We start from the raw sequence: 12,626 nt of genomic DNA, 5'->3' as shown, positions 1-12,626 counted from the left end.
TAATAAAGTTATATTTAAATGTTTAATAAAGAAATTGTGTTATTAAATGTTCTTTTAAATTCAATTAAATTGATATTTTGTTTAATCTGTACAAAATTATAATATATTGTTTAGTAATTATAAAGTTGAACCTTTTGGGAACTTTAATTCTTTAACAAACGTTATAAAACAAAATGAAGCTTATCGCATGTTTTTCTTTTTCCTTTTTTTTTTCTTTTTTCTTTTTATATTTAATTAGTTTCAATGAAATTTTATTATTGATGGATCATATGATGTACCCTGAAAAGGTGATCCTTCTGCGTTCCATGCTTTCTTCATAATTTCTTCCATTTTCTGAAAATATGTATTTATTTATTTATTATAAAACCATTTAATCCATAAATAAATTATAAAACTTTTCTCTATTTAATGTAATTACCAATTGTTCTGACGTAGGTTTGCCAAGAAGTTTTTGTTGATGATTCCACATTAATTCTTCTACTTTCATTTGCTCTGTCAAACCCATTTCATATAGATTTCTTGAACAATCTATTTTATTAAGCTCTATCTTAGGTTCTTCCATAATAAGGGCATCCCACCATCGTTCGGATACTTTCTCAAGGTGTATCTACAAACAGAAGATAAGCTCACAATGCTTAGCTATTTAGATACTTAGATACTTCCTATCCATACTCCAACATATTGTATCCAGTGCCTCTCAACTTGTTTCAACGCACACTGACATATCCAGATATTAAACTCCATACAGACTCATCTTTCTTCGTTTTAAATATTAATTCACCCTTAAAGATGGTAGTCCATTCGGGTTCTTTAATACTTTCATTGGATGTTTTGTATCTTTGAATTGCTTCAATCTTTATTCTTTGTGTTTCTATATTAACTCGAAGATCCTTGACTTTTAAAGACAATTTTGGTAGCTTTACAAGTACATCTATGTCAGTGATTGTTTGAGACCAAATATAAGTGTCTCTTATTGCTCCATTATAGCTATCCGATGGTTGTAGAGGTCTTACATTATGGCCTTTGTTTTTTACTTCATCTTCAATATCTTTAGATGTTCTAACTTCTACTTCTTCAGAAACATATGGAAACATATCCTCTTGAATTGTGTTTATCATATTTTCTTCCAAAGCATAACATAATATTTCTTTTTCCATCCAATCTTCCAATGACATTTATATGTGCCAAGTTTCAACTATTATGTTTCTAATAAATAGTTAAAAATTGCTTTTCTTTTTTCTTTTTTTTTTCCTTAAGACCTTGATTTATATAAGATCGGATGAATTTATTACAAAATACTATGTAATGTATGCTATCCTGTAAATAAAATAAAAATGTTATTGTAAAATGAATGTTTATGAAACAAAATATTTATAGATATCCTTAACAATAATATTATTAATATTTCATTGTAATATAAAGTGGAAATTGACTTACCACTTTAACAAGGGAAATAAAAATATAAAAAAAAAAAAAAAAAATTCACTTAAAGTACAGATAATATATTGTCATTGAAATAAAATTTTAAAAATTTGCCACATCATATTGTATTTCCATATTGTATTTGATTATACATCATTAATACACACAAATAGATAACGAAGTTAGCAACTTATAGCGAAAGGTTAAAATAAATGATAAAAATGTAGAAAAATCTTCATAAACGTTTATATATTATAAAACTTTTTTTTTTTTTCTAACGAATGTAAGTGAAATTATCATATTAAAGTATTCTAACCTCTTTTCATTTATCAAATTAAATCAGTTATACGAATAATAGTTAGGTATACTTTTTAGAATAATACACCGATGAAAAACGCTAACTAGTGGCATAAGGATTGTACTATTTTGATTTTATTTACGACGTTCCGAGCACGATCATGTTTTTTCTTTTTTTTTTTTTTTTTTTTTTTTAATATTTCTTTATTAATATATAATAGTAACCAAACATTATATATATATATATATATATTTTTTTTTTGTTCAATAATCCTTATAACGATTACAATCAATTATTTCAATAGATTGTCTAAGAATTTCTGAAACACACACACACACACTTTAACGTAGAATTTATCTCGATAAAATTTTGTGCTCGTTTTTAAAATGAATATCACTTATTCTTAATTATTTCGAATGGTACAGATAACAACATGTGCACGTGATGATTTTTGTAATATTTGTATATATTACAGTGTAGCAGTATTAACAGTACTAAAAATATAAACTTTTCTTATAATTTTAAAATATATAATTATTTATCCATTACATATAAAATACAAAGTCAAATGTCAGCACCTTAACATTTCATAATGCTTCTCTTCATTTTGTTTCTAATGAAACTCCTCTGAAAGAAATACATGTGCCATTATTAATATTTCATCCAAAAGTAACATTAAATATATAATTATTTATTGTACTTATATATTATTAAATGCTTATATTCATCAAAATTTTAAACGCGAATTATTTTTATCATATTTTATATCAGAAGTGTGTGATTGAATTATGATTTTTTTTTTTTTTTCTTTTTCTTTTTTTTACAATAGTGTATGCAACAGTCTTAATTTGTACAAATAAGGCAACACATTACATTAGTGTCATTGTATGCAATATATGAATTTAGAACATTCAATTCTAGAGTATTTAGATTTATAATTTAATAAAGTTTATTTTAAATGAGACTAATACATCTCTAATGAGTCTCAAGATGCTGCCATCTAATGTTGAAGTCATGAAAAAGTATGTAAAAAATGGCCTTAATATATAATAGGCCACATAATTCGGTCACTTATTAGCTATAAAATATTTAAGTATATTGTTTGGTTTAGGTTTGCTGGTTGTGGGCCAAGGTCGACTGACTTCTCTTTGTAAATCAATAGGTAAGGTCTTAAGAACTGTGTTATCCATTTTTGGAGATATTTGCATTGGTGAAGGTCCAAGCCTTAAACTTGCCATTTCATTGCTGGGCGTTTCTCTACGACCATTTAACCATACTTCTAATTTTGTTTTTTTTAACTGTGGTTCTACCTCACTTAATAAATCATCCTCTGTGCATTGGTTGCTACCAATTGTTAATTTTGAGATTGGAGATCCATTAATGCCAGACAATGAATTTGCCAAACTTGTTGCAGACAATGAATGTTCAGAGCTATCATTACTATCCTGATTTATACTCATAGGTGATCCCAAACTAATGTCACAAATACCTTCCTCTGAACTTATATCCAAAATAGATTGTACGGCTACTTGTTTTCGTAAGAAAGAAGTAATACTACTACGTCCGTAAGATCTCTCTTCAAACTTTGTAAAAGCCACTCCTAAAAGAGTCAAGTGAAATGGTTTAGAAATATCGACTGCACGATGAAATAATTTCATAGCTAACGTTAACATTTTAGCATGATCATAAACGCCAGATTTAGTCGAAGGGAGCAAATGTTTTGGTAAGGCGCACTGTCTGGTCTCCCTTTTAGGTTTATTGAAATCATGCTTTCTTACTGTTATTCTCATGGCAATTGGTATTCTACCATCTTCGGTAGCTAACTCAGTTAATCTTCTTAACAATGCACTGAGCCGTGACTCCACTTCACCAACCAAAGAAACACTTTTAAATCCATCTTGTAAACCAATAGATTGTTTTTTTGCAGATGGTTTTACTGCACTTTCATCTATACCTTCCGCATTATCCTTCAATTTTCTCGCAAGATCTTTACCAATCTTCAATTCTAAATCATGCAATGGTATTTTACGTAGATCTTCAACTGTTTTTATATTTTTTGATATTAAAAGTTCTTTAGTTTTTTGCCCGACTCCAGGTATTTTAGATATAGAACCTAAAGAGGACAATAACTTTGACGCACTACAAGGAAATACTAATGTTTGCTGATTGGGCTTATGAAGAGATCCTGATAGCTTCGCTAACAGTTTATTGTGTGCAATTCCAGCACTGCATGTAATATTTAATTCCTTTTGAACACGATTTCTTATTTCAGATGCAATTCTGGATGCAATCGCTAATCGTAAATGACAACCACAGGGACATTCTTCATCAGTCATTTCAAACACATTACCAATTAATTCTTTTGAATCATCATCAGTCGAATCATTTATATTTTCGTTTGACTCGTTCTTAGATGAAATATATTTATCTACGATTGATGTTACATCCAAAAAATTGTCATCCAAACCTAACCTTTCGATTAATGGTGTGAATTGATGTAATATATCCATTATTTTTCCAGAATATTGACGATACATCGTTAAATCTTCCCCATTTACTAAGACCAAATCAGGACACAAACTTAAGGCTTCTTGCACTGGCATACATTTTTTAATACCATATCCTCGTGCTATATAATTGCTCGTAACAACCATATTTTTCTGTTGAACGCCAAATGGTTTTCCTTCAAATTCTGGATGTTGCAACATTTCAACTTGTGCATAGAAACAATCAACATCCAAGTGAATTATACATCTTGGATGACGTATGATTATGTCGTATTCGTAGGTATCCATTGGTATCAAATATTGCATGAATCTTGAATGTTAAAGACGTGACAATATAAATATTATTATTCAATTTCTCGTACCTTGGATTTCCATAATCTGTGATAATAATTATCTAAAATATATAAAGAGTATACATTAAATTTATATAACGTACATCATATTATAATATTTTATTCATAATTATAATTCTCCAAGGATAATTCATAATTTATAATATCAATAAAATAATTCTTAATAGATGATAACATCCATTTGTTTATTCTTATAAGAATACAAAATAATTTCATATCTATATATTAAAATGATCTATCCATTGAAAATATTATGAATAAAACCTTATAATGATATCGTATGAGGAAAAAAATTTACTCACCTTTAATAATATATATTCAAATTATTATACAATATGCTACAAATTTTCCTTTACATAGACATCACTTAACTCTCATATCAGGGTTAGACATATTTTTCTTTATATTATTATAAGAATTCTCAAATGTGAATATTTTTCAATGAATTTTAATTGAACGTTTTCAAGTAAACACGAACATTTAACATTTTGTTTGTATACATGACCTAGTGCGTATTTGCAAAATTAGGTTATGGTAGAAATATTTTCAACGTATATATTCATATACGTCCTTTCTTCTGAATTGCGCGCTTGCGTGGACGTACGTATAAATAATTATATATCGAAGTATATCTTCCGTATTAAACGTTTCGTCCTTTAACCGAAGTAATTATTAAAATATAAAAAGTTGTATTAATAAAGCAAAATATATTAAGTGCATGTAGAAATTTATTCTCAATAAGGTGTCCACTTTTCTCGACATACTGCGTGTGTACTAACAAAGTCATATTTTTGTCCATACATCATATTAAATTATATCGTTATAAATTTTTCTTTAATATAATATTATTTTATTATTAATTATACGCTATATGTTATTTATGTTATAAACTTATGATTATATTTATACAAAATAATTTCAATATATTTATAAAAATAATCAAATAAAAATATGATACCCTTTGTAATTTTATAGATACACTACTGAGTTGCCCGATTGTTTTGCCATCTACATACTAGAAAAATCTACGGAATGCATTAGTATTATAACGTATGTATTATAACATTGTTATTGTATGCTATAATAATGAAAATTTAAAAAATTTATTATCACGTTAATTATTTAATTCTCAAATATTTCATTTCTAATTATTTCATATGTGCGAAATTTCATTTGAAATAAATTCGAAATTTATCTCATAATTACCGTAATATGACGTTTAATTTTTTTTAAGGTTACAACCGATTCGTCGGAATAGTTGATTCTTATGGGTGTTCGTTTCGATGGTTTACGTGTCATAAGAACGTTTCTGGTGAAAGTTTGACACGCGCAAATTATTCATATTTTTATACGGAAAAAATGTTGCTATTAAATTTTTATTTTCAAATGGGTACGTATAATAATATGTCAAATAAATCTAATGATAATCTATAATTAAATCGTAATATTTGTCTTTATATATATTTTTAACATTCCATTATTTTCGTTAATCTACATTCGCTGTAATACTCGTGTCAAAAAGTTTTGTTATTTATTATTTTTCAAAAAAAAAGAAAGAAAAAAGGAGGAAAAAAAAAAAATACAGAATTAAACAGTTTATTACTTTAAGTCTAAATAAATACATGAAATTTCTTTTCAGCTTGGACTTACGTAGCCTCCGTTGGTTGGTACATCGTTGCTTTAATAGGAATAATATGGTATACTTATCCGTATATTCAAGATAAATATACAAAGTGGAAAATAAAGAGAGACGAGGCAGAATATGCAGCAAAATATCATAAGAGTAAGAATTTTATCGTTAAGAGTAATCCTGATAGATATTTTCAAATTTCTATTTAAATTATACTTTGTACTCTTTTTTTTTTTTTTTTTTCTTTTTCTAGATTCTGATCTTCTACAACAGAGATTATTGGCGGTGGAATCGTCTAGGCAAAAAATGCAAGAACAATACATTAAATCGACATTAATAGCAAAAGAAAAAGAGGAAGAGGTATTTAATATTTCATTAAATAATTAAATTTGTATTATGGGTATGGTAAACGTTAAAAGTGTTTAAAGGATATATTTCTAAAGACAATTATTTATTTTGTTCTTTTCTTTTCTTTTTTTTTCTTTCTTTTTTTTCTTTTATCAGCGCAAGCAAAAGAAAAAAGAAGAAGTTCGTAATTTGTTAGACGGTGATATTGTGGGCCATGGAAGAAAAGACGAACCCTCTACGTCAAATGGAACGAAGTCAAAGTCAGGTAAATATTTCGATACTTCATATATTTACTAGGCCTATGTGCAAATTCATTATATACATCTTTACAGGGTATAATCCATTAATGGGAGACGGTTCTCGAAGCTATAGGCCACCCAAGCGCAGTTGTTGTGGAAAGGGTGGTTGTGGTTAATTATTTGAAAAATGTGCCATAGACTCATTTTAATCATTTTTTTTTCTTTTTTTTTTTTCTTTCTTTTTTTTCTTTTTTGTTTTCTTTTTTTATCCGTTATGCAAGTTTCTTTCTATTAACGAAAAATTAAGAAAAGGTGGCAGTTTATATGTAACAAGACATATTTAAATATGAAAATAAATGTAAGTATACAAATACTTTGTATATACGATTCATTCTATGTGAATAAAATTATATATATATATATATATATATATATATATATATATATATATATATATATATATATATATGTATATATTTGTATTATAAACAGTTTTATGTTGCAAGTAGGTTAAAAATTAAGTTTAAATTCTCATACCGACTGTTACTACATTTTTTAAGTACAAGATTAAGTTTTTCCTTTTCTCTTTTTTTCCCCTTTTTTTTGTTTTTTTTTTTTTTTTTTTTTTTTTTTTTTACAACACAGTCTCTCAATCTAATAGCCAAAAAAAAAAAAAGAAAAAAAAAAGAATGATTAATTCATTAGAAAGAAAATATTAATTCTGCAGATTTTATCACGATAATAATAAAACTATAAGATTAATTAATTATATTACATTCCATTCGAACAATAGATTCGATCAAGATAATAATAATTCCGATGATTGTGCTTTTGTCAATTAAATACATAAGTCACGTAGAATATATTATAATTTGTTTGTAATCTAAATAATAATGATATCACACTGTATCGTTTGTGCGTTATTCAAAACGTATCGTATTCGTGCAGGATCATTGTAATATACAAAGATATTAGAATTGTTTTTTTCACGATAATAATTTACTTTCAAATAAAAAAAAAAAAAGAAAAGAAGAAAAAAAAAAAAAGAAGATTTAGAAATCAATCAAGTCGTATTTTATATTGTAACTTTTTGTACCATGAATGATAGCAATATTAATTATAATTTAAATGAGAGTTATAAAAATAATATAATAATAAGTATTAAAATATTGAATAACAAATAATATTTAATTTTAATTTTTATTTCGTATCATCGGTATGTTATAAAACGATATTACGTATCTCATTTGTTTTAAATGTTGTCATTTAAACGGGAATTCTTTCAGAAAATTTCAACAATCGTGCATTCATACGTACGCATCGGTTTGTTGCTTGATTTTATTTTCTTTTCTTTCATTTTCTTTCATTCATTTTCCTTTCCTTTTTTTTTTCTTCTTCTTTTTTTATTTATTTATTTATTTATTTATTTTTTTTTTTTATTTTTTTCACTATCGAAATACATGTATTGTTCCTTCGTTCAGTCTCGTAAAATTAACGAATGTCGATAATTTCATAATAAATACAATTATTGTTGCGAGTTTATAATAACTTCGAGCATCGCTTTCTAGTTCCTGATGATGGTGTTATTTACAAAAGAAACAAATAAAATTAGAGAATGCACTAATATTTTAATAAATAAATCGTCATGCATCGTTATATCAAGTCTTGATAGTAATAATAATAAGCGACGAATCGAAACGTATGTACACGCATAATAATAATGTAGAAGTATGAAAAACAATATTATTTAATTTTATCCCTAATCATCCCCTACCTCCCCTTTTCTCTCTCTCTCTCTCTCTTATCATTAATCTCGTTTCTCGCGCTTTATTCTTTCTTCTTTTTCTTCTTCTCATTATTATTATCTTTTATCGTTAGACAATCGTCTAAGTAAATCTCTGACGTATATTATTAGTACCGTTAAATCAAAAGCGACGAATTAATTAATGTTGATAAAAGAATTTTGTTATATATATATATATATATATTATTTTTATATATATATATATATATATATATATATATATATATATATATATATGAATGTATGCGCATAAATACGTTCAAATTCATTCGCAAAATGAATCGTTAGGAGTGAGTTCATTATCGTACACTTTTAATCATGACGAGACGACGACGACGACGACGACGATGATGACGGCGACGACGGCGACGACGACGATGACGAAAGTGACGATGATACTTGGCGTGCAATATTTGTTATTTGTTATTTGTTATTTGTCATTTCGTTATGCAGTTTGTTCGTACAGCTCCTTTCTTTTTCATTCATTCTTTCTTTCTTTCTTTCTTTTTTTTTCTGATTTTTCTTCATTTCTTTTTTAAAAAGTCTGCTACAACGAGGATACTACTAATCAGCATTTATTTACATTCGTCGTTCAATCGCAAAACTTAATCGATAGACGAAACATAAGTATAATAATAATAATAATAATAATAATAATAATAATAATAATAATAATAATAATAATAATAATAATAATAATAATAGCATCGCAAGTTATGGCTGTTTCGAAAAATTCAACGAACGTAGAACTTCCTTCAATTCTACGATATTTAATGATATGAATTACTTTTCTTCTTTTTTCTTTTTCTTTTTTTTCTTCTTCTTCTTCTTCTTCTTCTTCTTCCTCTACGATATTACACTACGTCTTTAATGATTTAGCTTACTTTATTACATTCCCTTTTTTGCGTTACAACAGTCCTATGAACTTTAAACGTCGAATACGAATTTCGTTCGGTCCATTCGTAACAGGGACGATGCCTTGACAAGATAATCGAGGATTATGGAAGAATAAAGAGAATGAGATGGAGAAAAACAAAAACGAAAAAAAAAAAAAGAAAAAACAAGAAGAAAAAATAAGTACAAAAGAAGAACAAAAGCGATATATGAAAGAATCATAGGTAAAATCAAAAAGAGGGAAAGAAAGAAAAAAAAAAAAAAAAAGAAAAAGATAATGATTAAGCGAGAATGGGCCCTTTGATGGGCCTTACGGATCAAAGTTATAAAAGAACATTTTGCAACGGCGACGAAGAACTTTTGGCCTGGACGTTTTTTTATATTTTTCCTGATTTTTTTGTTGCTGTTGTTTTTTTTTCTTTTTTTTTTTTTTTTTTTTTTTTATAAATGTGGATTATACAACATTTTTTTTTTTTTAATGGCTAGGAATTCTTTTTCTCTTTTTTTTTTCTCTTTTTCTTTTACTTTTTCCTTTTTAATCGACCATCTTTCTATTTTATTTATTTATTTATTTATTTTTTGTTTTTATTTTCGTTAAATCTTTCTTTTTTAAGAAGAAAGTGAGTGTGTGAACAATCGAGAGAGAGAGAGAGAGAGAGAGAGAGAGAGAGAAAAAGAGAGAAAGAGAGGGAGAGGGAGAGAGAGATAGACACATAAATGAGAAAAAAAGAGATCGATAAATACACACGTGCAATCGTGTACTATCGTTTGTTCGTACATATTTTACATTGTACACGTTTGAAAGCTATTACAAGTAATTAAATATGCGAGTAGAGTTTCATTTTTATTTTCTCTCAAACATATATCCCGTTAACTATTTTCCATTATTCTAATTTCATTAAAAATATCGCCGTTATGAGGACGAGGGATCGTAAAAATAATGAACCTTGTTCTTTTTTTTTTTTCCTTCTTTCCTTGCTCTCTCTTTTTTTTTCTTTTCTTCTTTTTCTTTTCCCTTCTCCTTCTCTCTTTTCTCCTTTTCTTTCTCATCGCAATATTGCGTTTAATTACGTCCGGAATTCTTGATTTTATCGAATTTTTTTTAAAGCGTATCTTTTCGCTCAGCGTTCGTGTCCGGTGTAACGTTCGCATAAAGTATTATGATCGTGTCAAAGAAAAAAAAAAAAAAAAAAAAAAAAAAAAAAAAAAAAAAAATAAAAAAGAAAAGGAAAAAGAAAGAAAAAAAAAATTGAAACGTCGTTGAAAAAAAATTACAATAAAATTATTATCGTACTTCGTCGCGTATGATGATAATAATAATAATAATCTAAAGATAACGTGTATCACGTGCGTGTTGGAAAATGAGCAAAAAAAAAAAAAAAGAAGAAGAAAAAAAAGAAAAGAAAAGAAAAAAAAAATGAAAAAGGGAAGAGGGAAGAGGGCAAAAAAAAATGTCGACGTGAACGCCATTTCGTAAGAATATAAAAAACAATTCAATATAACAAAAAAGAAAAAAGGGAGAAAAAAAAAGAAAAGAAAGAAAGAAAGAAAAGGCGAATACTCGATTACGTGAAAAAGAAAAAAATAAAAAAAAAAGTAATCTTTCCAATGAGAATCTCGCAAAAAGAAAAAAAAAAAAAAAAAAAAGAAAAAGAAGAAAGAACGAAAATGCAAGTCAGTCGTACCTTTCGATAAATATCACTTTAAAATGATTTCCCTTTTGTTTCTTTTTTGTCTTTTTCTTTTTTTTTCTTTCTTTTAATTATCATTATAATTATATTATTCCTTCCTTTGTGTTTCATATCGTAAAGTATGCTTATCGGGAGACACTGGAAAGGGAGAGAGAGAGTGAGAGAGAGAGAGAGAGAGAGAGAGAAAAAGAAAGAGAGAGAGAGAGAGAGAGAGAGTGAGATTGAGAGAGAAAGAAAAAAAGAAAACGAAAAAAAGAAAAAGAAAAAGATTAGCATGTTGCCTGTAATATACACAATTATTGCTGTACATAGATATACCGTGTCCAGTGTGTTCTTTTTTTTTTTTCTTTTTTCTGTTTTTTTCTTGACGAAGAAGAACGTTGCCCTAAATGTGGAAAAAAAAAAATCGTTTTCTCATCCTTATTTCCCTTTCCTCGCTTTTTTTCTCCTTCCCTTTTCTTTTCCTTTTCTTTTCTTTCCTTTCAATCCGTATCTCGTCTTTGGATGGACTCTTTCGATGGATCTTCGATCGAGACACGAGCGCACGATCGCACAAGTGTGCGCGCGCGCGCAAAATTTTCGCAACGTGTCGATGAAAGCATCAAAAAAGAAGAAAGTAGATAAAAAAGAAAAACAAAAAAGAAAGAAAGGAACTAACTAAAAAAGCAAATCTTGATCTTTCGAGTTGATTTTTGAGAATCAGGTTCGAACCGGCGAACCGTGGATTCGTCTGTCTGTCTACCTGTCTGTCTGTCTGTCTGTCTGTCTTACTTCTTCTTCTTCGTTTTTGATTTCTTCCTTTCTTTTTTCTTTTATCTTTTATCTTCTTCGAAATCGGTCGAAAGTTTTGCGAGCGCGCATGTGCGTAAACGTGTTCATTTATTAATACATATATATATATACACACACACACACACACACACGCACATACACACAGGCAGACTTATTATTTTTATCGAAGGACGAATTCGTTAGATCCGTCGAAGAAGAAAAAGAAGAGGGGGGAGAGAGAGAGAAAGAGAGAGAGAGAAAGAGAAAAAAAGAAGAGGAAAAGAAGTAAATCGAAGGTACACGCGTGCATATAATTATAATTTCATTAATTTCGACGACTTGAATATTCGTTTCCTTTTTTTCTTTTTTCTTTTTTTTTTTTTTTTTCCTTTTCGTTCGTTTTGTTTTGTTCTGTTTTTATTTCCCTTTCTTTGTTTTCTTTTTTTTTCTCCTCCTCTCTTCTTCCCACCGATCGAACGAAATTCGGTGACCTCGCTGCTTATGTCACTAAACTAATGGCTAATGTTTTATATCGTATCATTAATCACTACTGGGTTTTTTTTATTTTTTTTTTTTTTTTATTTTTTCTTTTTTATTTCCCTCCCTCCCCCCCCCCTCCCTCCCTCTCCCAACCCACCCACCCACCCACCCATCTCGTTTCCCTCTAGA

At 27.8% G+C, this 12,626-nt stretch overlaps 3 protein-coding genes across 3 annotated transcripts; 1 reads left to right on the top strand and 2 right to left on the bottom strand.

Moving 5' to 3' along the window:
- Window positions 1-203: 203 nt before the first annotated feature.
- Window positions 204-1,714, bottom strand: LOC124950201 (nudC domain-containing protein 3). The gene is made up of 4 exons (XM_047496620.1): window positions 1,438-1,714; window positions 717-1,317; window positions 419-607; window positions 204-333 (listed from the first exon to the last, which is right to left on the bottom strand). The coding sequence occupies exons 2-4, from the start codon at window positions 1,173-1,175 to the stop codon at window positions 241-243; spliced, it is 741 nt and encodes a 246-aa protein (XP_047352576.1). The 5' UTR covers window positions 1,176-1,317; window positions 1,438-1,714; the 3' UTR covers window positions 204-240.
- A 790-nt stretch (window positions 1,715-2,504) lies between these two features.
- Window positions 2,505-5,388, bottom strand: LOC124950193 (DNA polymerase iota-like). The gene is made up of 2 exons (XM_047496603.1): window positions 4,883-5,388; window positions 2,505-4,621 (listed from the first exon to the last, which is right to left on the bottom strand). Exon 2 carries the CDS (start codon window positions 4,531-4,533, stop codon window positions 2,788-2,790), a length of 1,746 nt encoding a protein of 581 aa, XP_047352559.1. The 5' UTR covers window positions 4,534-4,621; window positions 4,883-5,388; the 3' UTR covers window positions 2,505-2,787.
- Window positions 5,389-5,555: 167 nt separating this feature from the next.
- Window positions 5,556-7,170, top strand: LOC124950202. The gene is made up of 6 exons (XM_047496621.1): window positions 5,556-5,630; window positions 5,815-5,970; window positions 6,220-6,363; window positions 6,464-6,570; window positions 6,715-6,823; window positions 6,891-7,170. Exons 2-6 carry the CDS (start codon window positions 5,940-5,942, stop codon window positions 6,971-6,973), a joined length of 474 nt encoding a protein of 157 aa, XP_047352577.1. The 5' UTR covers window positions 5,556-5,630; window positions 5,815-5,939; the 3' UTR covers window positions 6,974-7,170.
- Window positions 7,171-12,626: the final 5,456 nt, after the last annotated feature.

The sequence above is a fragment of the Vespa velutina genome, chromosome 6 (assembly GCF_912470025.1).
Source record: "Vespa velutina chromosome 6, iVesVel2.1, whole genome shotgun sequence".
NCBI lineage: Eukaryota > Metazoa > Arthropoda > Insecta > Hymenoptera > Vespidae > Vespa > Vespa velutina.
The sequence above is the reverse complement of the archived record's forward strand: the minus strand, read 5'-3'. Positions and strand labels throughout refer to the sequence as shown.